Source organism: Vulpes vulpes, chromosome 14 (assembly GCF_048418805.1).
Source record: "Vulpes vulpes isolate BD-2025 chromosome 14, VulVul3, whole genome shotgun sequence".
Taxonomy (NCBI): domain Eukaryota; kingdom Metazoa; phylum Chordata; class Mammalia; order Carnivora; family Canidae; genus Vulpes; species Vulpes vulpes.
Genome location: NC_132793.1, coordinates 109,860,796 through 109,887,580, shown reverse-complemented (window position 1 = coordinate 109,887,580; position 26,785 = coordinate 109,860,796). Strand labels below are relative to the sequence as shown.

The window sequence follows — 26,785 nt, the reverse complement described above, 5'->3', positions numbered from 1 at the left end:
TGCCAACCTCTTACCTTTCCTCATTTTATTTTATTTTTTTTAATTTTTTAAAAATTTTTATTTATTTATGATAGTCACACACACACACACACACAGAGAGAGGCAGAGACATAGGCAGAGGGAGAAGCAGGCTCCATGCACCGGGAGCCCGACGTGGGATTCGATCCTGGGTCTCCAGGATCGCGCCCTGGGCCAAAGGCAGGCGCTAAACCACTGCGCCACCCAGGGATCCCCCTTACCTCATTTTAATGGAAGAAACCCTGCTGGGTTTATGCCGACATAAACAAGCTGGTACCCTCTCATGGCTGCAGAGATGCTCTCTCTGTCCCCGGGGGATTGACTCCCATTCCTTAAGGTCCTGGTGAGTGCTGGCAGGGGTCTGTTGCCTGTTTGGAGTCTGGGCTTCCAGAGCCTTCCCTTCTGACTCATGACCAAACTGCAGACCCAGGGCAGCCTGTCCTTCCAAGAGAGGCTGCGTGGTGTGGGGGACTCAGGGGCAGGTAAGGGAGCAAAGTTCCGAGCAGGCCCTGAGGACGGGCACCTCATCAGGGGAGGCTGCACACTAGCCCTGCCCAGGGCCACTCCTGTTATTTGTGTAGAAAGCTGAGACACCCAGACTCTGGGGCCAGCAGGACCACGAAGCCTGGGCTTGAGGCCCACTGTCCTTTGTTGGCCAGCTCCCATGGAGCATTTGCTATGGGTCAGGCTTCATCTGTGAGCAGTTCTTTTTTCTTTTCTTTTTTTTTTTTCATCTGTGAGCAGTTCTTGCTTCATCCTCACAGCCACCCAGGGAGGTCATCCTGCTGGCACTCACCCCACAGTTGAGGAAACTGAGGCACAGAGAGGTTTGGTAACTTGCCCAGTGTCACTCAGCAAGTGAGCAGCAGAGCCCATTCTGGGACCAGGCTCTGATCCACTGGCTTGCTCCTCATTCAGCTCGGGGGCATCACCAGACCAGGGAAACCACTCCCAGAGAAGCGCAGGTCATGGGCCCCAGGAGTGCTCTAAGTGTGTCCCTGAGAAGGCACACAGAGAAGGTGCTGACCCAAGGTCGTGGTTTACTTTAATGATGGGCTTTCCCAGCTACACAAAAACAAAGAGTTCACAGAGCAAAACGCTTGCATAGTTTTTTTTTTAAATTTTTATTTATTTATGATAGTCACAGGGAGAGAAAGAGAGAGGCAGAGACATAGGCAGAAGGAGAAGCAGGCTCCATGCACCGGGAGCCCAATGTGGGATTCGATCCCAGGTCTCCAGGATTGCGCCCTGGGCCAAAGGCAGGCGCCAAACCGCTGCGCCACCCAGGGATCCCAATGCTTGCATAGTTATCTTAAACCAGGTCTTCATTTTCTGGTGAAAAAGAAGCACAACTGTAGGCATTTTCTGAGACATATCTGGAGGCAGCCAGGGCCAGCTTCCCCTGCTCAGAGAGGCTCATTCAGCGTCTGCTCTCTGGTCAGAGTCTGGGCATTCTTGGTCATCGTTGAAGGAGAGGCCCATGCATCACCTTGGACTGGGTCTCGCAGCTCTGGAGCTGGCCCTAGAGCAGCCTTGACCTGAACCCAGAGGTGGCGGCACAGGACCCCCCGGGGCTGCCTCACAGTGCAGACCCAGCACAGGCATGCAGAGGGCTGGCTACACATGGCCAGCCCAGTGCCCCCAATGCATTTACCTCCCCCAGAGATTTTCTGTTAGAAGAGTCCTGGAGAAAAAAAAAAAAGAGTCCTGGAAACAGCCCACACAAATTCCCAAGGGAGCTGGGAGCTGCAGGGGTGCAGTGGCACCTTGTGCCCTCTCTCCTCTGCCCCTGCCCACCTCCCTCTTCAGTCCCATTGGGTCCACCTGCCAAGCTGTTGGGAATGGTATGGCTGCCCTGGGGCCCCTCCCTGGAAGCCCCCCACAGACCACACCTGGGGTGCTGCCACTGTCATGGTGAGCGATGACGAGGCACTAAGCTGGTTCTCAGGCAGCCTCGGCTATGGTCTCCATGGGACTCAGTGCTGGATGTGGCTCTGGGGCCAGGGGGTAGCAATCCTGCTGGCCCCAAGGAACCCTGTTCACACACTGGAATCCTCCAGACGGCCAGAGAACCTACCCCAGAACCCCACCCCCATTCCAGCATGTTCCCTGAGGGGCTGCCCTCTCTTCACACCCAGGGAGAATGGTGACCTCGTTTTGGGAAGCCCTGTCCATGGGTGGGGGCAGCAGACCAGCTGACTTGCTGAGTGGGAGGGCAGGGATGGAGCAGCAGGGAGCATCTGCCAGGAGCAAGAGTAGCAGAGACCCCAGAGCCCCTTTAGGCAAGAAGTGGTAGCAGGTGAAAGACAGCAATGAACCTGGGAGGGCAGGAGAGAGATGATGGATGGTAGCCACGGGCCTGCAGCTGAGAAGACCACTGTGGGGCAGGGAAGGTGGGGAGGGGTTCCTGGGTGGTGGTTGGGGAGGGGCCAGACTGTCAAGCGGAGAAGCCACAGAAGGCTGTAGAAGGACACCTGGCAGCCACTGCATGAAGAAGGACGTGGAGGCCCAAGGGGAGGTGGAGATTAGGACATGGCTGTGGCGGTGCTACCCCACTGCTCCCCTTGCCCGCGGCTATCCCACAGCCTGGCCTCTCCGAGTTCACTGCAGCTGTGAGGGGCCGGACATGCAGCCCCACAGCAGCCCCAGGGGCAGTAGGCCCAGACCCACAGAGCCCAGAGGCCCATAGCGGGGACCCAGCTGCTGACACATACCTCTCCCCCACGCTGCCTGGCCCACCCCCAGTCAAGGCCCACGGCCCAGGACACTCTGTAGGGGACCCAGATGGGGGCATCATAGTCCACACAAAGCTCTCCTGGGGGACTCAGCATGTGGCGTCACCTTACAGCCAGTTTTCTGGGCACTTGGTTTGAGTGGCCTGTGGTGGTCCCCTTAGCCAGACTAGAACCTCAAAGCTGGGATGTGGCTCAGCTTGGTGCATGCCCCTTACAGAGCAGCCCCCCAATAGGCCTTTGGCATAGCTGACCCTCAGATAAGGGGTGGGGGACTGAGCTTCCTCCCAGCAGTGCAGATGGCCACCTCCTTTGGCTAGGGCCACCCCAGCCAATGGAGTGGCTGGACACTCAATGGACTGCCCCCTCTGTCCAGTCCCCAGATAGCCGGCCTCCACTGAGAAGCTAAGCTGTGCTGTGCCTTCTAGAACCAAATCTGGTAGACTAGAGGCCCAGACTAGAAAACAGGAGCCTGGGGCTGCTGGAAGTTCCTGCTGCAGCAGGGCTGGGCCCTCCCGAGGGCACAAGAGGCCCTGCCAGGGAAGACAACTTCAGTGGATTGGCTGGGCGGCTCAGTCCTGGAGCCCACCCCTGGCAGGGGCAGTGGCAAAAAACAATGCAACTCCATTCTTGGAATTCTAGAACCCATGGGGTGAGCGAGGCAGGCCGCAGTCCATCTGTCCCTACTAGGAATGCTCCAGAAGTGGGTGTGAGCCTTCCAGTTCTGGGCAGTCAGCTCCAGCACTGGGTCCCCACCAGGGGGATGGGTCCTGCTGGATTGCGGCATGCTCCAGAGTGAGGTGGGCAGCCAGCCCCCCAGAGTAGGCACCCCAGACCAGCATGGGGGGCAGGTGAGCAGCAGTCGGGCTCCCCTCTCTGTTCTGGGGAGGGAGGGCCTGTCCTGAGGGGCCTCCTACCCTGGCGTGGACAGAGGCCTCCTCTCACAGTGTGTTAGCCACACCTGCCCCCTGGACACTGGCTTTGTGTGGGGAACTGGGGGCTTCACCCGGCTGCGGGGGGTCTGGGCTTGAGCCGCCTCCCTCAGGGTTCTGCTTCTCTCTCAGTTCCTCGGGTTCTTGTTCAACCCCTTAAGCCTGTGCTCCTGGATCAAGGACGAATGGAGCCTCATCTACGAGACCGCCCATGTGAGCGAGAACTGGATCGACCCCCTGATGAGGTGGGCCAGGCTGGGAGCCTCTCTGCACCCCATGCCCCAAAGCTGCCCTCGCTGCCTGGCCCTGTGTCCCAAATGCCAGCTTCACTGGTATAAGCCAGTACCCACAGTGGGAGGCCCTGCCCTTGGACTCCGCGTGGCTGCTGGGGTCAGGGTGAAGCTGCCCCCATTGTTTCCCTTCTGATGGGGGGGTTGGGGGACACTTTATCTTACTGGGGACAGAGGGACTGTTTGGGCCCAAGCAGACCACTGTGCATAGCAGCTGCACGCAGGAGACCCAGAGGCCTGGGGAAGACAGAAGCCCTTCTGTGGGGAAGAAAACCATGGCCCTGGGGTCTCGGGGTGTCCCTGGAGCTGCCCCTGTTCTGGAGGAAAGTCCTCAGTCCCAGCCAGGCTGGATTCACCATGCATCCACAGGGCTGCCACCAGGGGCCCAGGCCTGGGTTCAGCCTACTTCCAGGGTGCCCCCTGCCCACCACCCCAACTGTAGCCTACCACTACCGCTCTGGGACCTGCCGCATCCCAGGCCTGCCCTGCCCTGCCTGCCTCCCCCCACCCCAAAATCCCCACTCCCCACTGTCCCTTTGACATGCTCTTCCTTCCTCTGGGGGCCGTGGTCCTCAAGCTGGGGCAGGGGCCATTGAAACCATGCTATCTGCCCTCAAGGGAGCCTCAATGGTCAGACTGGTGATGTGGGCTATGCCCGCCTGGGACGTGGGCAGCACCACGCCTTGCCCAAAACCCTGCTTGGGGCACCCCCACCCCAGGTTCTACCCTGCCCCGCCCTACTCCCAGAGCCCCTTCTCCACCAGGCACTGACAGCTCAGCTCCCGGAACGTTCCAGGAATCTCCAGCTTCCCCAGGCCTCCTTCCCCTGGGCCATCTGCTGCCCCAGATTAGCTCCATGTCCCCACTGCCACCACCCCCCTCAGACTCGCTGGGCTCCTGCAGCGGAGACGGCTCGGTGTTCCCAGTTCCCCTCTCACTTGGCAGCTGGGCTGGGACCTGATGCTTCTGGCTCTGCTTCCTCACCTGCCCTGTGGCTCCAGGGTGTGGCTCGCACTCAGTGCAGAGTGCCCCACCCTCAAGTAGACCCAGGTGTGCTTAGTGGGGGGTCCTTTGCATCCCAAGGGCTGTGCCCTCATTGATCTGCTTTGAAAGTGGCTCTAAGCTGCTGCTCCTACCTTTGCCTTCAAGATGGCAGCCAGAGGTCCAAGAGCTGATCAAGCAGCTGGAGAAAGTGATGACCAATCAGTCCCCTCTTCCAAAGACCAAGGCCAAGGTCACAGAGCCCAAGGAGTTCAACCTGACTGTTCCCCGACCCCGTGCCATTCCAGTGCCTGAGCCAGTCCCTGTCATGACCAAGCCAAAACCAGTAAGTGCAGACATCAGCAGTGGGCACAGGCTGTGAGCCAGTGGGGGGCTGGGCTCTTCCCAGGACTGAGGGTGCTCTGGGCAGACCAAGAGTGTTCAGGGGACCCAACCCAACTGTGGGGAAGCCCAGTTGAACTGGAGCCTTCCCAGTGGATCCCTGCTTTCCTCATGCTGAGGTCTACACTTTCTTCTGAATCATAGCCACTGACCGCAAGCTCTTTTCCCACCACCCACCAGATCCCCAGGAGTACCTACCACCCGCCCAAGGAGCAGGAGCAACTAGAGATGACCAGGAGATATAATCGCTGGAAGGCCGAGGTCAGATATCTCCCTCGACTCCTGCCTTCCTAGACCCCTCCAGAGTGTTTTTTTTTTCTAAAAGATTTTATTTATTTATTAATGAGAGACAGAGAGAGAGAGAGACAGAGAGAGAGAGAGAGGCAGAGACACAGGCAGAGGGAGAAGCAGGCTTCATGCAGGGAGCCCGACGTGGGACTCCATCCCAGGTTTCCAGGATCAGGCCCTGGGTCGAAGGTGGCACTAAACCGCTGAGCCTCCCGGGCTGCCTCCTCCAGGGTGTTATATGGAAAAAGAGAGCAGTGAGGAGCTGGTCTGTGCCTCTGCCCCTTCTGAGACCCGAGGATGCTAGGTGGTGCCCAGGGGGGCCAGAGCCATGTGTTGCTGCTTGCAGGAGCTGCTGCTGAAGGTGAACATCGAGGAGATGCGGTGTGCGGTGCCCAGGTCCCGGGGGACGCCCCTGGTGCAGGTAACCCCAGTCCTCTACACCCTGGGCCAGTCTTCATGGTGGCATTTTCTCACAACATGGAAACATTCCTCCCTGTGCCCTGCTAGCGGCGACATGATGAGCCCCTCATTCAGCCTTTTCAGGTTTGGCTCATAGGGGGCAGGCTTCCCATGAGGCTGAGACAGTGCTTGCTCCCTGAGCTGGGCTGAGAGCAGCTTAAGTGTGCAGGTGAGGACGCGGGCACACATCTTTAATGCTCTCTGGGTGTTCCCAGAGTTCCCTACTGACCACTTAATGTTTCTTTAAGAAAAACAAAAACTCAAGATATGTTTGTCAGTAAAGAGAAAGTAAACAGAGTAGGACGAGGAAGGCCAGTTCTGGGTGGGTGCTCACTCCGAGGAGCTGGGCCTGGCCTGCCCTCCCTGCTGTGGGCCCCCTTGGCGGCAGCTGCATGAGGCAGAGGTGCCCCAGCCGCCCCAGCAGATGGGGGCGGGCGGAGGAGTGGGCAACCAGCAGAGTAGCGTGACCTGGGGGCACCCTCTGACCCATGGCTCCACACACTGGGACTGTGGGGGACGTCCTGGGAGTGTCCGCAGGGCAGCAGCAGCTGGCACAGAGCAGGCTTGGGGGACAGCCAGGAAAGGTCATGGAAACCAGCCCCAGGGGCAGCTGGGGTGGGGACAGAGCCCGAGCCCTGAAGTGCAAGCTCCCCTGCTTGGGAACCCATACCTTCCCTGCCCCTGCCTGGGAGTCTTGACCCTCCAGGAAGGCTGGGGAGGGTGCTAGAGAACTGAAGTGCTGCTGGGGGTAGGGGTTGGGGGAGGGGGCCGTGTGCAGGGGGCTGGCCAGGCAGCAGCAGTTACGATAGAGAGGAATGTGCTGGCTCTCCCGGGGGTGCAGGATCTACCACCTTCCCAGAGTGCATTTAAGGGCACCCAGTGGGCACAGGTGCCAGGCTCTGATGTCCACAGGGCTCCGAGAAGAAGCTACAGCTCCGATTCATGCCCAGAATCCTGAAGACTCCAAAGTTGACATTCTACAAGGTGAGAGGTGATCCTGACCTGGTCACAGTGGGCACAGGTGCTGGTCCCAGTGTCTTCTCCCTGGATGCCCACCTCCTGGCCTGGACGACACTTCTTGGCCTGTTCTGTGCCCTCCTCTCTCCTGCAGCCCAACAATGTCCCAGTCAAGCTGAACACTGCTGCCATCCTCCGAGAAGGGTCTTTATACCAGCGGCAGGTGGAGAAAGAGCTGCAGAGGTGGGGTCGGCAGCTCCTCATCCCGCTTCAGAGGAGGGGGTGCGGGGACGGCTGTTCTGGGAGAAGAGGGAGACTGTGGGGCCAGTGTTCGAGGCACAGCCATATCGAAGGAAGATAATCCTGGCTCAGTGAGGGAAATGGACCACACATAAGGGGCCTTAGCAGAAAGCCAGCCCAGCTTAAACCTCTCTCAGGGGTCACCTCCTTCCCAGACCTCTTCCCAATTACCCCCACTCCCAGACCACCGGCATGGCAGACCCCTGTGCTTACCCCAGGAGTGGGCTGTGGTGGGAGTTTGGGTGGCTGCTCAGATGGATGAGAGGATAGACAAGTGGGCAGAGGAATGTGGATGGACAGACAGGTAGATGGAGGAAGGCCAATGGACAGTCCAGTGACTATACAGGAAGCAGGGGCAGGGAGATATGGCTGAAGGGTGGGTGCACAGGATGGGGACAGGTGGACAGGGGGGGTGGGGATGTGGCTGGCATTGGATGAAGAGTGCCCCATGCCTGTGAGGCCACTGTCCCCAGGGGAGGCAGCGGCGTCCCCATGGCCGGCACAGGTCCTGATCTGGAGGGAATCCAAACCCTGCCTCTAACACACCCCCCCCCCCCCCCCGCCCGTTCCCCAGGGTGGATAAGCTTGTGGATGGTGCAGGCGACTTCTCTGAGTTTCTTGAGTGGCAGAAGAAGATGCAGGCGAAGGACCAGGAGGAGGCGCTGGCTGCAGGCGAGTGCCGGAGGCTGCAGGGGAAGCTCAGCCGCGAGGAGGCCATCCTGGCCCGGCAGCTCCTCAGGCAGGGCAACAAGCAGAAGGCCGACCAGAAGAAGGAGGAGGTGATGTGCCGCTCACAGGAGCAGCCAGGGGCCGGGGGTACAAGCTGACCGTGTAGCGCAGGTGTGCTTCCTCCTTTCCCACCTTGACGGGCGGGGGTCCTGGAGGTGCTCAGAGCAGGGGTCTGGCCAGTGCTTCTGGTCCCGACTGCCCCCTCCCAGCCCCTACCAGCAGGATGTCAGTTGGCCCCCACATCCACACATGAAGACCTGAGATTCTGGCAGAAACTTCTGACAAGACAACATGGGGCATGTTTGCATCTGGTGTCCTCTCCCAGGGCCGTCTGTGGGCATCCAGGTCACCACTTCAGAAGCTGTGGGCATATCAACCTGGGCTCGTCCTCCTGCTAGGACAGGTGCCCTAGGTGGGGGCCTCCAACCAGGGCTCCCCCGAAAGCCTGTTCTTTGCAGTGGGCCTTGCAGTGGCCTGGGCTCTGGGGGCTGCCGTAACCCTTAGTGGAGGGGGACTTTCAAGGTGAACTCCACGTTGGATGTTGCTATGTCAGAAAGGAGCCAAGCAGAGCAGGGCTTTTGTGGTATTGCCCTCAGGCAAGTGGTTTTACCAGAGATGCCATGTTGCCTTTCCTGGTGCTGTGCGAGGGGCTGGGCCTCGGGACCCCTGCAGCATGCACCCCCCCCCCCCCATTGAGATTCATGCCGAGCCTGTGAGCGAGAAGAGGCGTCAATGCATGTGTCATTTGTTATGTGTGGGGCTGAGCGTGTTTTCATATATTGAAGGCCCACTCCTGGGAATGACCTCTTCAGGGCTTTGGTCCATTTCTTCACAGCTTTACTGAGACACAATTGACAAGTAAGACTCACGTATGGTTAAGGTATGTGGTGTGACAGGGGTGCCCCGGCGACTCAGTCAGTTATGCATCCGACTCTTGATTCCAGCTCAGGTCAGGATCTCGGGGTCCTGAGATCGAGCTCCGTGTTGGACCGGCACCTCCCTGTTCTCACTGTGCCAGCTCCTGGCTACCACCATTCGTCTCTGTTACCATGACTTGGACTGGTTTAGATTCCGCATACAACTGAGACCCTACAGCAGCTGTCCTTCTGTGTCTGGCTTATTTCACTTAATATGTTCCAGGTTCACCCATGGTTTTGCAAGTGGCAGGATTTCCTTCTTTCTTAAGGCTACGTAGTATTTCCATGTCATCTGTCAGACACTTAGGTTGTTTCCAAATCTTGGCTATTGTGAATGATGCTACAATATGCATGGGAGTGCAGATATCTCTTCAAAATAGTGATTTTATTTCCTTTGAATATATATCGGATGTGGGATCACTTCTGGGTTCCAATTTTTAAAACTGGTGGTTCTAGGGGTACCCAAATGGCTTGGTCTGTAGAGCATGTGACTCTTGATCTCAAGGTCCTGAGTATGAGCTCCACGCTGGGTGCAGAGATGACTTTTAAAAAGTGGTAATTCTAGGGGCACCTGGGTGGCTCAGTTGATTGAGTGTCCGACTATTAGTTTCAGCTCAGGTCGTGATCTTGGGGTTGTGGGATCGAGCCCTATGTCGGGCTCTGCATTCAGACCAGGGTCTGCTTTAGATTTTCTCTCTCCTCTACTCTCTCTTTCTCTGTGTGTGTGTGTCTCAGATAAATAAATAAATAGAATCTTTTTTTAAAATCTGATAATTTGGGGGACGCCTGGGTGGCTCAGCAGTTGAGTGTCTGCCTTTGGTTCAGGGTGTGACCTCAGGATCTGGAATCAAGTCCCACATCAGGCTCCTTTCAGGAAGCCTGCTTCTCCCTCTGCCTGTGTCTCTCTCTCTCTGTCTCTCTCTGTCTCTCTCTCTCTCTCTCTCTCTCTGTGTATGTGTCTCTCATGAATAAATAAAATCTTAAAAGAATAAAATAAAATCTAATAATTTTAATTTTTTGAGGAAAAATTAAAATACTATTTTCCATAATGGCTGCACCAACTTACACTCCCACCAACAGTCCCTTTTCTCCACATCCTCACCAACGCTTACCACAGCCATCCTCACAGGTGTAAGGTGATACCTCACTATCATTCTGATTTGCTTCTCTCTGATAATTAGTGATGACAAGCATCTTTCCAAATACCTGTTGACCATTTGTTCATCGTCTTTAGGAAAATTTTCACGTCCTTTCCCCATGTTTTAGCCACGGTATTTGGCTTTTCTTGCTATTGCGTTGTGTGAGTACCTTGTGCATTTTGGATGTTAACCCCCTACTAGATGGACATATGGTATGCAGAAGCTTTCTCCCATTCCACAGGGGCCTTTGCGTTTTGCTGGCCGTTTCCTTTGCTGCACTGGGACCTTTGATGTGGTTTCAGTAGTTCATTTCTGTTCTTGTTGCCCATGCTTTTGATGTCAAATCAAAATAATAATAATAATAATAATAATAATAATAATAATAATAATTGTAAGGCCACTTTGAGGGAGCTTTTCTCCTGTTTTCTTCTAGAAGTTTGTGATTTCAGGTTTTATGTTCAAGTCTGTAGTCCACTCTGAATTGATATTTGTGTGTGGTGTAAGGTAAGGGTCCAGTTTCCCTAGCACTACCTGTGGCAGATGCAGTCTCCTCCCCCACTGAGTGTTCCGGGGCCAAAGATGGGTCAGGCACTTTCCAACCGGCTCTTAGTCTTTATTGCTTTGATTTATTTTAAGAGTTCTTTACACATTAGGGAAAGTAACCCTTTATAAAATATTATAGGCAATTTCCTCCAGTTGGTCACTTGGCTTTGCTATGATGTATTTTGCAAGGCAAACTTATCAAGCTTTCCTTTTATTGTGTCCACATTTTGAAAGTTGAAAAGAAAAGTTTTTCCTATACCCATGTTAGAGAGCAGTTCATCCATTTGTTTCTTTTTTTTTTTTTCTTTTAGATTTTATTTATTTATTTGGGAGAGAGAAAGCGAGAGACAGAGCACAAGCAGAGGGGGAGCAGCAGGCAGAGGAAGAGAGAAGAGCAGGCTCTCCCCACTTTGCAAGGAGCCCAATGTGGGACTCAATCCCAGGACCCTGGGATCATGACCCAAACCGAAGGCAGGCGCTCAGTTAAGCCTGAGTACCAGGCTCCCCTCTAGTATTTATGTTTCATTTTTACATCTGGATCTCAAATCTACTCAAAGTTTATTCTTGTACACAGTCTGAGATCTGGATCCACTTTCATGGCCAACCATTTGAGTCTTCTTTTTTTTTTTTTTTAAGATTTTATTTATTTATTCATAGAGACAGGGAGAGGCAGAGACACAGGCAGAGGGAGAAGCAGGCATCATACAGAGAGCCCGACGTGGGACTCGATCCAGGGTCTCCAGGATCACGCCCTGGGCTGCAGGCGGCGCTAAACCGCTGCGCCACCGGGGCTGCCCCCATTTGAGTCTTCTAATCCATGAATGCACTATGTCTCCCCATTTATTTAAATCTTTTATTTCTTTCATCTGTGTTGTATAGTTTTTAGTATCTGAGTCCTGTAAATGTTTTATAAGATTTGTGCCTAAGGATTTCCTTTTTGAGGAATTGTAAATGGGATTGTATTTTCAATTCTGTTGTCCATGTATTTGATGCTAGTAATATTTTTTAAAGATTATTTATTTATTTATTTATTCATGAAAACCACAGAGAGAGAAGCAGAGGTATCGGCAGAGGGAGAAGCTCTCCTCTGCAGGGAGCCTTATGTGAGACTCGATCCCAGGACCCCGAGATCACACCCTGAGCCAAAGGCAGACACTCAACCACTGAGCCACCCAGGTGCTCCAATGCTAGTAATATTAAAATGTAATTGACTTTTGTGCATTGATCTTTTATCTTGTGACCTTGCTGAACTCCCTTATTTTTCTAGGACAAAGAGTTTTATTGTACATTCCTTAGGATTTTCCATGTAGACAATCATGTCATCTATAAAGAACAGTTCATTTCTTTATTTCTGACCTGCATTCCTATAATTTGCTCTTCTGACATATTGCTCTGCCTAAAACTTCCAGGTCTGTGTTGGAGAAGAATGAAAGCATAAATTTATGCCTAGTTCATGATATCAGGGGAAATCAGTCTTCTACCATTAAGGACTGATGTTGGATATACTCTCCATCATGTTGATGAAAGTTCCACAAGTTTTTATTAGGAAAAGGTGTTGAATTTCATCAAATGCTTTTCTGCATCAATGGATATGATCATGTGACTTTTCTTTGGGTGGTGAATATAGTAGATTCGTGACAAAATGATGAATTCTTAATCACATGATGGAGTTTCAAATATTGAACCAGCTTTGCATCTCTACCATAAACCCCACTTGGTTATGGTACTTAATTCTTTTTACATTTGCTAATTCCATTTGCTACTATTTTGATTTTGTTCAAGTGTTTCTACATAGAGTTTCATGCATAATGTTACTCTGTGCTTTTCTTTTCCTGACTTGGTCTAATTTTGTTGTCAGGGTCACACCAGCTTTGTTAAGGTGAATTTGGAGGTCTTCTTTCCTCTTTCATTTATCCCTAGGGGAGATTTGGTGTTAATTCTTTCAACATTTTGCAAAATTCTCCAGTGAAATCATCTAAGCTGGGAAATTTCTTTTTTGAAAGCTTTCAAATTACAAATTTAATTTCTGTAAAAGATATAGGACTATTCAAATGATCTGCTTCATAATGGGGGAGTTGTGGTCATTTGTGTTTTTTTAAGGAATTTGCCCATTTGACTAAGTTGTCAAATGTATGCATGTAGAGTTGTCTGTAATATTCTATTATCATCCTTTTTTTAATATCTGTACGATCTATAGTGACATAACCTGTTTCATTCTTGATATTGGTAGGGTTGTACCTTTTTTGCTTTTATTCTATAAGTCTTGCTAGAGATTTGTCAATTTCATCAATCTTTTCAAAGAACCAGCTTTTTGTTTTATTGATTTTTCTTTACTGTTTTTGCTGTTTTCAACGTCATTGATCTCTGCTCTTTACTATTTCCTTCATTCTACTCACTTTGAGTTTATTTTGTTCTGCTTCTTCTAGGCACTTGAGATGGAGCTTAAATTACTGGTAAGAGACTTCTCTGCTTTTCTATGGCGAACATTCAGTGTTATTAATTTCCCTTTTATTTACTGCATTAGCCATGTCCCAAAAATTGTGATATATTGTATTTCATTTTCATTCAATTTGATGTATATTTTCATCTTCCTTCAGATTTTTCCCTTTGGCCCATGGACTACTTAGAAGTGCGTTGTTTAGTTTCCAAGAATGTGGGGATATTCTTGTTATCTTTCTGTCTCTGATTTCCATTGTGACTCCATTGTAATTGTTGAACACACCCCTGTATGATTTCAACAATTGTAAATTTGCCAAAATTGGTTCTGTGGCCCGGATGTTGCCGATCACACTGTGTTCGGTGCCTTTGGAGAAGAATGAGTATTGCACTGTTGCTGTGTGTTCCATATGGATGGGCAGCTCCTGCTGATTGAGAGAGTTGTTGAGATCGGCCACATCCTCGCTAACCCTGCATCTAGTTGTCTCCTGGTCATTGGAGAAGGAGTGTGAAGTATTCACCTATAATTGTGAAGTTGTTGTCTTCTCCTCTTGGTCACATCAGTGTTTGCTGCTCATATTTTGCAGCCCTGTTGTCTGATGCATATACGTTTAAAATTGCTGGGTGTTCTTAGTCCCTCTGCCTGGTAATTTCCTTTGTTCTGAAGTTGACTGTATCTTGCATTAACTGCCAGTCCTGTTTCCCTGGATTAATGTTTACGTGAACCAGGCCACCTCTGCGCACGCATGTGCGCGCACACACACACACACACACACACACACTGCCTCCACTGCCAGTCTTCCTTCCAGAAATGGTGACAGAGGTTCACTGTGGAGCCCCATCCTTTTGTCAGCCTGCTTGTGTGAGTGATGTTCACTGGCAGATGGTCTGCCATCCTGACACTATGTCCAGAGATGGGGTGATCGTAGGGCAGGTGGGTTTCCGAGGCCCACACAGGCTCCTGCATCTTCCTAGGCGAGTGGCAGGGGTGCCCACATCCTCTCCAATATCTTGGCATGATCTAGCACCGTCCCTCCTGACCCCAAAGGTCCTGTGAGTAAAAGATCTCCAGGTAAGAACCAAAGGCGTTGCAGGCCACCCAACAACAGTATGGGGAGAGAGTACCCGGAGAGGGTTTGACAGCCCAGCCATATCTGGGTATTCATCTGGATACCCCCCTCAGCCTTGTCGACAGACTGTCATAATTAGGCTGCTTGGGGACAGCACCCCAACCCCAAATAGTGTCCTTCAAAGTCTGGCTAACCCTGACTGGAGCATCTTTTATAAGCCCAGTGGCTTCCTTCCCCATCCTGGAATGTCCAGTTATATGCATTTACATGACTCATATGTTTTATATGAACTAGGCACAGTAGATGGCACTAAATATTTGAAGAGAAGGGGATTTTAATTTCTCTTGTATGGTTCATGTTGGATGATGACTCAGCCCTTGTGTCTTATTTAACTAACTTTTGCCGTGGCTGGTCAGAGGTTCCAATGCTATAGCCTGGCCCACTGGAGCCCTTCTGGCTGCCCTGCCCTCTGCACCTCTCTGGGGGTGCTGAGGAGGTGGGAACCTTCATCTTTACTTGCCAGCAAAGACAGGGGCAGGGCCTGAGGTGGTCGAGTTGGTCCAGGCAGAGACGGCACTTGAAGTCCTGCATGTCTTCCTCCTTTTGGGCCTCTTCCATGCTCCTGCACCACCCACACCCCTGTTCCATGCCCATTTACGGAGAGCCTGGAGATGCCGCCTCTTCCCCTCCGTCCTGACTGTTCCTGAGGTGCAGCCTAGCTGGGGACCTGGGGACACCACAGCGCAGGCCTCCTCACCCACAGCTCATTTATTCTTTGTCGTCATTTACACACGTGAGGTAAGTACCGAAATCCTCGCAGATTTTGGTAGCCCACCTCTTTACACCTCAGATTTCCACATGAGCATTTTCTACTTATTACCAAGTTTTTGAAGCTACTTTTAAACAATATACTTTATATTTTGGAGCTGTTTTAAGAGTCACGGAAAAGTTGCAAAGATAGTACAGAGAGTTCCCGTGTGTCCCCCCCGCCCCCGCCAACACCTTCCCCCATCCCCTCTTCACCCAGCACTCTGCTGGCCGCATCTTCCACCACCATACCGGGTTTCCAGGCTGCCACAACAAAGCACCACAACCTGGAGGGCTCACATCATAGTTCCTGAGGCCCCAAGTCTAAGATCAAGGAAGGTGGCAGGGGGCCATGGTCCTGGCTACATTTATTGGCAAGGATCCTTCCTCACCCCTTCCAGCTTCTGGTGACCCCAGGAACTCCATGGTTTATGGCAGTCTCACCCCAGTTCTGCCTCCATCCTCACAGAGACATGTGTCGTGCATCCACGTCTCTCTGTGTCCTCTCCTTATGAACATTGGTCATTGAATTGAGGGCCCACCCTAAACCCAGGATGGTTTCATCTTGAGATCCTCAACTAATTGGACATGAGATCACATTCTGAGGTTCCAAGTAGATGTTAGTTTGGGGCGGGGGGGAGACTCTGGCCCACTGTGCCATGGTATATTTGTCACAGCTAAGTAGCCAACATTGGTACATGACTCTTCACTCAACTCCACACTTTGTTTAGATTTTAGCTCATCTTTTCCCACAAATGCCCTTTCCTGTCCCAGGACCCTCAAAGAGTCATGTCTCAGATTCTTTTTGGGTGTGACAGCTTCTCAGGCTTTCCTGGTTTTGATGACTTCAATAGTTTGGAGAAGAGCTGACCAGGTATCCTGTAGATCGCCCCTTGGTGGGGATGTGTCTGTTGTTCTTCTCATAGTTAGACTGGGGTTGTGGGTTTTGGGAGGAAGCCTGCAGAAGTGAATTGCTCTTCCCATCACACCCTCTCAAGGGCATCTGCTTTCAACAGACTCATCACTGTGATGTTGACTTGGTCCCCTGGCCAAAGCTGTGTCTGCCAGGTTTCTCTGCTGCTGTCATCCCCACCCACTGGACAGTACTCCGCAGAAGGGGGTCTCTAAGCAGAGCCCACACTCAAGGAGTGGGCACCTGCTGAGAATTCTTCTGCACGAATGACTCCTCTCTCCTCCCTCACTTATTTATTTACTCAATCACTTCTTTCAGTGGGACTCATGAATGTGTATTTTACATTTTGTGTTATAACCCAACAGGGCAGTATTGTGTTGTGAGCTTGGGCCTTGGGCCTTTGAGCTCTTTCAGGTTGGCTCCTGTGTCCCTCTGACTGCCTCTGTCCTTCTGTTGTGTGAGCACTTCCTTACTTTTTTGGCACACATCGAAAGGGATGGTCAAGAGCCATTTTTGATACATGCCAGCAAATTGTTTTACAGAAGGATGACATCGTGCCTGGTGTCTGCACCTGAAGTCCAAGCTGCCTGCAGGCTGGTTCCCACTTACTGTGCAGCCGAAGACAAGCCCCTAGTTAGCTGCATGGATCACCAGGGGTTGGGAGTTCCATAGCTCCCTGGCCACTCTGGGCCAGTGACAGGAGGTGTAAATCCCACATTGTGCATTGTAGTTTCTTGAGGACTAAGAACTATGATTCGAATTGTTCACAGTAGCATCAAACGGGAAGCAATCTGAATGTCCATCCACAGTAAAATGGATGAAAGATTTGCAATTTGTTCCCCTAAAACATACAGCTACAAAAATAAGTCAGCTACAATCCAGGAGATAATATTATGAACCTTATATATGCAGTGCAGAGTTGAAGAGGCGAGAAGCACCTGGATACAGGAGGATTCCAGTCACGTGCATCCAAGTGGCAAAACTATCCCCTATTCCGCTGTTTAGACTGCACATCAGAAGAGAGTGGGGTGACCAACAGGACATGGCTGGGGGGCCACGTGACAGGGAGCCTGAGGCTGCCCAAGGGGGCTAGCATGTCCTGTGCTCTGGTGGGAATCCAGGGCTAGGTGTACTTCAGGGCAAACTCGTGGTTCTGACTTGGTTTCCCCAGGACCACAGTGGAGGGAGGGAGGGAGTAGAGGTATAACTTCCCCAGTAGGCCCTGGCCTCCAGGGGACTCCCAGGGGCTGATGAGCTTAGAGCCCGGTTCCAAGGTGACTTGGGGTCAAGGGCTGGTTCTGCTCCCTAGACCTCATGCTGCTCTCAGGGCTGGGGCAGACCAGGGGGCCCCTCCAGCTTTGACCATGGTGGGTTGATTGTCTGAGCAGACCGCTGAACTGATGCAGCAGTGTGCTGAGAGGCGCCTCCAGGAGGAGAGGTCCATGAAGGAGCTGGTGGAGCAGGTGATAGAGGTGCAGAAGAATGTTAAGGTGGCACAGATGAAGCTCCTGAAGGGCCGAAGGCAGATAGGTATGGTGGGGGGCCAGGTACCATGAGGCCATGCCCAGCTCAGGTCTCAGGCTGGCTTCTGGCCTCAAGTGAGCTGCTATGGTTGGTGAGAGCCCAACTGCCCTCTGTGAGCCTCAGCACCCTGCTTGGCCCCCAAGTTCAGGAGGTGATAGAGGAGAGCCGGGAGCTGCTACAGCGCAGCGCAGAGGCAGCCAAGGAGGAGCAGAAGCGGCGCTGTGAGCTCATCGCTCAACATCGAGCTCTGGAGACACAGCCCATGCGCAAAGGCAAGCTGGTGGACCTGACCCAGGTAAGGACACGGTCGGTCCTAGGGGAGCCTCCCCATGTCTTGCTGTGCCTAGCATGGCCATGAGAGGGCATGTCCAGAATTCCCACCAAGACCAAAGGAGATCTGGCCCAAAGCCAAGATCCACCTAGCATGTGTGGCATGCCCAGCTGTGGATGTTGCACCTGCCATGCTGGAGGCCTAGGGCTGGCCCAAGAGTTCACAGTCCTGTCAGGGAGACCTCTGTGACCTCTGGGGGCAAGAGGGAAGGGGTTGTGGGCAAGGTAGGGCTTCACAAGATAGGCTTCATGTTGAAGGAGGCCCCGGGACTCCCCAGGCCCAGGTGGGAAGGGCAATGTAGGGAGAGCGTAGGTGTGCAAAGGCCAGATGAGTGGAGGCTGAGAGGAAGGCCCTGGTGCCTTGAAGCCTGTGTGAGAAGCACCATGAGAGGCCTGGCTAGCATCTGGAGAGGTGGAAGCAGGCCTGAGAGGGCCATGGGAGCTGGTCTGGGAGCCTGGCCTGATCCCAGTGGATGTGGGAAGTCCAGAGGGACTCTGCCCAGGTGCCCAGGGCCTGGCATGGGGAAACAGTGGTGAGCTCCATTTGGGCCCTAACACAGTAGAGGGGTCTACAGGGCACTCAGCTGAGATGCGTAATCACCAGAGGGCTGGAGAGGCCAGGGTGCTACTGAGCAGAGGGAAGGAGGTCTCCTGAGCACAGGGGCCAGACTTCCAGAACCTGGGGGAGGGGCACTGGTGTTGGTGCAGAGGGCAGGTCAGGGTGCAGAAGATAACCATGCAGGCTGGTCATGGGCCTGACGCCCAGCTTTGGGCCTCCTCATCACCTGAAGATCCCTGGATATGGCCTGGAAGGGGAGATGTCTGTGGTGGAGCTTCGAGAGCGGCTGGCCCTGCTCAAGGAGACCCAGCAGCGTGAGGAGGAAGAGAAGCGAGACCAAATCATCCAGGCCAAGCGCGCTAGAAGCCAGGGACTGCAGAATATGGTGGAGCAAATCTCGCTGTGCCGTGCGGCCATGGGGAGGTCTGCGGCCTTGAGGTCGGTACCAGTGGTCCCAGGGGTGGGTGCCTCAGCAGGAGCAAGGAGCCAGCCTTGCCCTGCCTTTGCCTCTACCTGGGTGGGTTCTCCCTGCAACAACATACCACCATCCTGCAGTTTCTTTGCAATAGCTTCTTCCACTCCTACTCTTTTATTGGATCACTTTCAGACATATGAAAATGATGAAAAAAATGTGCAGTGAGGCCTTGGACGCAAAATGATTGCATGTAGGGCATGAGTACAACCTTTGCCATGTGTTTCATCTAGCTAGCTACTTATCTGCCCCTTTGGAAGTAACTGTAGACCTCAGACACTCTTTTTTTTTTTATTTTTTTTTATGATAGTCACAGAGAGAGAGAGAGGCAGAGACACAGGCAGAGGGAGAAGCAGGCTCCATGCACCAGGAGCCTGATGTGGGATTCGATCCCGGGTCTCCAGGATCGCACCCTGGGCCAAAGGCAGGCGCCAAACCGCTGCGCCACCCAGGAATCCCCCCTCAGACACTCTTCACTCTCAAACACTTTGGTGTGCCTCTTCTGAAAAAAAGACACTGTCCTACATAACCACAGCACAATGACACAACTAGAAAATTCAACAAAAATTCCTGTCATCTAAATAGCCTCTCCATGTTTCTCTAAGGTCCCAAGACTGTTTGCTGTATTTTTTTTTCTTTCTTTTTAGACCAGAAACTGGCTAGGATTCACATATAGCATTTGATTTTCAAGCATCTCGCTTGACTACTGTCTTTTAAGGGAGAGCATCACACACATACCCCTTTTGTTTTGGGAACAATGTGGTGACTTCCAGCCCCATGCGTCTGTCCCATGGCAGTGTGGTAGGACACTGATTGGTGTCACATCCTGGGGTCAGGCTGACCTTTGGGCCCTGGCCTGATACCACAGCACAGGAAGGCAAGGCTGGTCCAGGGGACATGACACCCAGCCCTGTCATAGCATAGTCTGATTCAGGGTCTGGCACACAGGACTCCAGAGGAAGTGTATAACTGGGGTGGGGTGTATAGGAGGGAGGACAGTCACTATTAATACTGAGTGACTGCTGCTTGGTGACAGCTGTGGGGGCTGCCCAGGCATGGTTGGCTGGCCACTGGGCGGGTCTGTAAGGTGGCAGGTACTGTGGAGACCTCACCACTTTCAGACTCAGCTAGATAGACCCCACATACAATCTGGCTGGTGTTGGGGAGCCCTCAGGAGTCCAGACCTGCTAACAAAGCTCCTGGAACCCTCTGCGTGCAGCCAGACCTCATGGCATTAATTCACCAGGGCCATTTTTTAAAAAATATTTTATTTATTTATTTATGACACACACACACACGCACACACACAGGCACAGGCACAGGCAGAGGGAAAAGCAGGCTCCATGCAGGGAGCCTGATGTGGGACTCGATTGGAGGATGGCAGGATCATGCCCTGAGCTGAAGGCAGACCTCAACCGCTGAGCCACCCAGGCGCCCTCACCAGGACTATTTGAGTGGACATTCTGTCCGGAGGCTGGTGGAACGTTCCTGCACCTGCCCTGATGCTGCGATTTGCACTTAAACCGAAGGCATCAGGAAATAGTCCGTGTACTGAGATCTCGATTGTTTATTTATTCATAAGAGACAGGCAGACACAGGCAGAGAAGCAGGCTCCCTGTGGGGAGCCCCATGCAGAACTCCATCCCAGGGCCCCAGGATCACATGAGCCAAAAGCAGCAGCTCAACCACTGTGCCAGTCTCCGGGAGACCTCATTTTGGAAGGAAAAATGGCCTAGGATGACACAGATCTGCAAAGCTCTATTAGCAGCTGTTGCCACTAGGCAAGAGGGTGGCAAGGAGAGCGCATGATACAAGAGGGTTTTCACTTTTTTGCTCCGAATACCTACGTATCTAATATACGTGGAATGCATTTTTTAAACGTTAAGTGCACAGTAAAACGGTAGTGGCTCTGGGGGGCGGCACCACAGCGGTCCTTGGAGGGTGTCTCCCGGTGGCATCACTGACCTTCGGTTAGGGCCGGTCCTAAGCCCGCCCCGTCGCCCGCGCAGGTGGGAACAGAAGAAAGCACAGTCCGCAGCCCCGGGGCCGCCGTGCCAGGACGAGCGCGTGCTGGAGCTGCGGCGCAGGATCGAGGAGAGCGCAGCGGAGCGCCGCAAGCAGGCAGCCTCCGTGCCGATCTCTGCGCCGCGAGCCCCGCGCCCCAAGCCGCGGGTGAGCCCTGCGAGCCCGCGGGGAGGCCGGGGGTTGGGGAGGAGGGCGAGGGTCGGTGGGAGCGGCCCTGGACCTCGCCGACCTTTCCGCCTGCCCGCCTGCAGGCGCAGCTGGAGTCCAGGCATTGGGTAGAGCTGCAGCAGAGCCGCGAGCGCCGGCTGCGGGCGCTGCAGAGGAGCTGCGTGGACGCTTAGCACTGGCGCCGCCTGGAGGCCGCCTGAGCCGGGGGGCGCGGGGCACGCCCCCAGACCCCGGGGATCCCCACCAATAAAGCATGCGGCCCGCGGAGTGCGCCTCCTCTTCCTCGGCCGCGCGCCCGCCCTCCCCTCCCCGGAGTCCCTGCCCCCAGCTCCACAATCTTGCCCGCCCCAAGTCCACCTGTCCGGAACCGGGTTGCCGGATGAAATGCCAGCGCAGTGATTGGGTGGGACAAACACGCTAAAAAATGCATCCGCTCTTGTTCTGCAACTCAGATTTATCTGGGTGCCCTGTATTTTACGTGCTAAATCTGGCCGCCCTTGCCCAGATTCCAGCGCAAAGCATTATCCTTGCAGCTCCTGAGAGTGCCCCGAGCCACCTCTGTCCTGAGTCTGCGTAACCTGTATGGTGGGGCGTGCGCATCTGCTTGGAGAAGTGGCCGGGATGCTGGAGCACTAGGAAATGACTTACCTCGAGCAAAGCTCACTGCGGCCATAGCGGGGGAGGGGGCCCATGGAGAGGAGCAACTGTCCCCCACCCCCACTCTGCTGATGAGGCAGGTAGTCCTCAAAGAGTAAAGTAACCAGCCCTTTAAAAGCCTTGACCTAGGGACCTCTGGGTGGCTCAGTGGTTGAGCGTCTGCCTTCCAATCGGGCGTGATCCTGGACTCCTGGGTTCGAGTCCCACATCAGGCTCCCTGCATGGAGCCTACTTTTCCTTCTGCTTGTGTCTCTGCCTCTCTCTGCATCTCTCATGAATAAATAAAATCTTAAAAAAAAAAAAAAAAAAAAGCCTTGACCTAAAGTCTGCATGACTTTAGAGTATCACCCAGACTTCTCCAGCAGTACGGAAGGAACCTGGAGCCAGCGGACATGAACCTAGACCAGGACATATTCATCTTCTTGGCTCCTCTGGATCCAGCACCAGGCTGGAGAGGGCATGACCTTGAAGGCTGGCTGAATGAAAGCCTGCTGCTGAAATGTAGGATCATGAATAAAGCATGATGTGCTGCAGCTCCCAGGAAGGACAGAGTATGGGCAAGTCCATGGGGGTGGGGGATAGTCAGGGAGATGGGATTTCCAGGAGAGAGAGCCCCCCAAACCTGACTTCCTCCTGGCGTCTGGGGATGAGATGGTGTCTCAGGAAGGGAGGCTGGACCCCAGGCACATTCTGACCAGGAGGATAGGCATCTTGAAGTAACAAGAACAGACTGAACACCAAGGTTCTCCCCCAATATTCTGAACAGTGTCAGAAACTCAGGACTTTCCTGGTTCGTAGAGACATTTCCTACCTCCCTCTCACAAAAGCTGGGGACATTTTAAATTTCATTTAAAGAACTAAACATGACATTTCTTACATCCTGTGTTACATGTGAATTCAAACCCATTTCATTTGGTATCAAGGAAATACATTGATGATGACCTGTCCATAGTGTCCCTCAGGAGCACTGAGAGTTTGAAATGATTAATTACAAACTCCCATAACTGGCAATCCAAGATAGGGTGGGCTTCAGGACATGCCTGATGCAGTTCTGTCTTCAAGCTGGTAGCACTCATGACATCCAGGGGAAGAAGGGTCATCACTCCCTGGTGGCTCTCTTAGGAGGGTTCTCTGTCCTCAGAGCCTTGTGCGAACATCTGCTCCAGTCTCACTGACCTGCACCAAACAAGCTCTGCTGAGCCAGTTCTTGCAGCAGGGGAAGGTCTATATGGGAGCCCAAAGCAAGCACTGTGGCAAGAGGGGAGGAAAACCTTTCACCTATCAGACTGACTTCTGGAGCAGAGGAGAGAGGTGATAGCTTAACATATTTGTGATGCTGTTGGCAATGATGCTGGTTGGCAGCCCATACCAACGTCCCTAACTGGCCTCTTGGACTGGGTGGCTGCTCAGAGCTGCCTTGAGAGTACCTGGAGCTTCTGTTCCATACCAACCTGGGGGGGAACAGGCTTTGGGCCATCCCCTGAGGTTGTGGCCTGAGGGCAGACCATGTATTCCAGATTAATGGCAAAGTGTCTCTGGTCTCCCAGGTTCCCTGCCTCATGATTGCCCATTAAGACGCAGTCTATTTCCCTCAGTCCTTGAATCTGGGCTGGCTTACTTTGGCCAACAGGGTACAGCAGAAGTGGCTGTGTGCCAGTTCTGAGGCTGAGCCTCACGTGGCCTTGGAACTCCTCTTTGTTCTCTTGAAACCCTGCCGGGCCCCAATGTGAGGATGTCCAGGGTGACCTGCTGACATGAGACACAATATGAGGTCAGCCAGTTGTTCCAGCAGAAGCCGTTCTCACCCATACTACATACCAGCAGAACCAGAACCTTCCCCTGCCCCCACTAACTTGTAGATTCATTAACAATAAATGCCTGGTTTGCTCAAAGCACTGAGCTTTGAGGTTTGTCAGAAGCAGCAGCTGACATACCTTCTAGAGTTGATAGCCTTCATTTACTGAGACTTCCCTGCTACCTGCATGAGCCTTTTAAAACAACTTTTAGGGCAGCTCTGGTGGCTCAGCAATTTAGCGCTGCCTTCGGCCCAGGGTGTGATCCTGGAGACCTAGGATCAAGTCCCATGTGTGTGTCTGTGTGTGTCTCTCATGAATAAATAAAATCTTAAAAAAAAACAAAACAATTTTTATTTGAGGAGGGAGCAGAGAACACCCAGAGCCCGATGTGGGCTTGATCCCATGACCCTGAGATCATGACCTGAGTCCAAACCAAGAGTTGGACACTTAATGGACTAAGCCACTGAGTCACCCCCTTCATGAGCCCTTTGAGAGAGAGTGAAACTGCCCCTGGAAAGAGGGCCAGCCAGGAGAGGTCAGGTCCAGCTGGTGCTGTGAAAGCTCTCTCTGGACCACCCAGGGAATTGACATTCTGCTTCAGTGTATTTTCTGCATAAGTGCAGCCAGAAGACCCTCACTGACAGTACCTAAAACTCACTTGGGCAGAGAGAGGTTCTTTGCAAATAGTTAAAAAGCTGATCCTCAGACCTCATCACAGATTCGGGTTCTCATGTGATGCCCAATAATCTACATTGGCTGTGTGGCACTTGGAAGTACCAAGGTCTCAGTCTTTTCTCTGAGCTGAAAACATTCAGGGCCAGATGCATTATCTGTGAGGAAGCCAGGGATGTCCATACCCCCAAGTTCAGTGTCAAGTGAGGTTTGGAGAGAACTTGAAGCTCACAGACCCTGCGAGGCCTGGGTGGCTCAGCGGTTTAGCGTCTGCCTTCTGCCCAGGGTGAGATCCTGGAGTCCTGGGATCGAGTCCCGCATTGGGCTCCTTGTGTGGAGCCTGCTTCTCCCTCTGCCTGTGTCTCTGCCTCTCTCTATATATCTCTGTGCCTCTCATGAATAAATAAATAAAAACCCTTAAAAAAAAAAAAAAAAAAAAAAAAAAAAGCTCATAGACCCTGAGATCATGACCTGAGCTGAAAACAAGGGTTGTGGACACAACTGACTGAGCCACCCAAGTGCCCCTCAACTCACATCTTTAATGTGATGTAGTAAAGTTATAAATAGAAAACCCTAATTTTTCTTTAGGCTGTGAAATTCAAATTACTAACCTTATTTTTAAAGATTTTATTTATTCACAAGAGACACGGAGAGAGGCAGAGACATAGGCAGAGGGATAAGGCTCCTTGCAGGGAGCCCGATGCAGGACTCGATCCCAGGACCTGGGATTGTGCCCTGAGCTGAAGGCAGATACTCAACCACTGAGGGACCCAGATATCCTCTAATCTTATTTTTTAAATCTATAACTATCATTTTGATTGGTTGTATATGGTTCCATTTATAGGCTGAAATACCCTTTCACATTTTTTTCGATATTTATTTTATTTTAGAGAAAGATTCTGCGGGGTAAGGGGGTAGGGCAGAGGGAGAGAATCTCAAACAGACTCCCTGCTCAGTGCAGAACCAGAGGAAGGGCTCAATCCCACCACCAGTGAAGTCATGACCTGAGCTGAAACCACAAGAGTCCGATGATTAACCATCTATGCCATCCAAGGATTCCCCACCTTTAACATTTCAAACTGCATTTATACTATAGAATCTAAACTTACATTTTAGCATTTCTGTTGTCTGCCTTATCAAGTATTTAAAAATTCCTATAGGCTCCCTCCTCCCGCGGGCGGGAGCTGGGGCCTAAATAAATAAATAAATAAATAAATAAAAAATTCCTATAGATGTGTTAAAGGTCTAATTTCTCTTAAATTTGTAAATTCTGATATTCCAGTTATGATGACAAACTAAAATCTTGTACTTTCCAACTTAAAATCACTATTTCATGCAGAATCAGATTTATCTGACACTCTACCATGCCAAATTCTTTTACAATTACGTAAGTATCAAACAGAGACTGCTTGTAAACTCGACACAGAACCATTAATGCTCTCTGGTTTTGACCAGCTTTGTCGTTCCCATATGTGACTCAATCGTCTGGGCTGAAGACCCCCTCTTAGTAAACAGTCCATCCCAGGCATTTGGAGTGACAGCCTCACTGCCTGAGGGTGTCCGGGGACCAGCGGTGACGGCCACTGCCTGGATCTGGGTTCCCTTAGAACAGTGGGGACAAGCCAGCCAGGCTTTCTGTTGCCAAATCCATGTCCAAGTCCAAGTTCTGGCAGCTGAGCTCAGACTCTGCTACTGGGGTTCTGACCCACAGCCCTCTGCCAGGGCCTTGAATGAACCATGCGGTTCTGTGTGGGGTCCTCCACCTCTCCCCCTCACCCTCCGAGGCAGGGGCTGGACTGTGGGGACTGGCCAGGCCCGCATCAACAACGGAGCTGGGATTCACATGGAGGCAGGCAGCGCCCTCCACGCCCTGGAACTGCGCCAGGTGCCCCAGAGTGCCCCAGAGTGCTCGGGGTCTCCGTCCCTGGTCTCCCCCAGGGTTTAGTCCTTCCCTTCCTCACACCCACTGCCCTGGGATCCTCCACACTGAACCTGGTGTCTGATCCCTCCAAAACAGGGCTCTCGCCTCCCCTCACCGCCACCGCTCCCCACCTCTGCTCCTCGTACACCAGGCAGCGTGCAGTCCCTCCCGGACATGCCAGCCTCTCTTCCCACCCAGGCTCCCTCTCCTCCCTTCTCGTCCTTTCAGTTCCCAATTCCGGGGTGGCCTCCTCCAGGGAGCCCTCCCGGACGCCCTGGCGAGCGCCGCCTCCTGCGGGCTCCCGCACACGGGCCAGGCTGTGCTTCCCTCCCGTTCACCACCAGCCTGAGAGGCAGTTCGAGACCACCGGGACCAGCCTGCGGCCGGGGGCCTGGCACGTCGGGTCGCGAGCGCCCTGGAGTTGCTGCAGATGCAGGCCCAGGTTTTGGCCGACAGCAGAGACCAGGGGGCCATTGCTCGCAAAGGCTGCACTAACAGGAGACAGAACTGAGGCCGATATGCGGGCGCGGAAGGGCCGACCTGGACTCTCCGTCGCCCGGCGGTGCGTGGTCGGTCAGTGGCAGGGCGCCGGCAGCCCGAGCGGCCGTAGCCCGGCAAACCACAACTCCCGTGAGGCCTTGAGCACCTAGGGGCGCAGACCGCGACTCTCGCGGGAAGGCGAGAGCTAGAGTTCGCGAGCGTGGGCGGGGCCGGAAAGAGGCGCGTTTCAAAGCGGGAATAGATGGTC

The 26,785-nt window shown here is 52.9% G+C and overlaps 1 protein-coding gene across 1 annotated transcript in view; it reads left to right on the top strand.

The window, feature by feature from the left end:
• Positions 1-21,959, top strand: part of CFAP99 (cilia and flagella associated protein 99) — a 40,509-nt gene extending 18,550 nt beyond the window's left edge. Inside the window, exons 5-16 of the mRNA XM_025998973.2 lie at positions 3,815-3,927; positions 5,122-5,299; positions 5,536-5,616; positions 5,990-6,064; positions 7,015-7,086; positions 7,214-7,302; positions 7,934-8,138; positions 17,302-17,443; positions 17,581-17,732; positions 18,559-18,764; positions 20,808-20,970; positions 21,075-21,959. Coding sequence (XP_025854758.2) covers positions 3,815-3,927; positions 5,122-5,299; positions 5,536-5,616; positions 5,990-6,064; positions 7,015-7,086; positions 7,214-7,302; positions 7,934-8,138; positions 17,302-17,443; positions 17,581-17,732; positions 18,559-18,764; positions 20,808-20,970; positions 21,075-21,164 — 1,566 coding nt within the window. The 3' untranslated portion in view covers positions 21,165-21,959. The remainder of the gene's footprint in view (positions 1-3,814; positions 3,928-5,121; positions 5,300-5,535; positions 5,617-5,989; positions 6,065-7,014; positions 7,087-7,213; positions 7,303-7,933; positions 8,139-17,301; positions 17,444-17,580; positions 17,733-18,558; positions 18,765-20,807; positions 20,971-21,074) is intronic.
• The last annotated feature ends 4,826 nt before the right edge of the window (positions 21,960-26,785 follow it).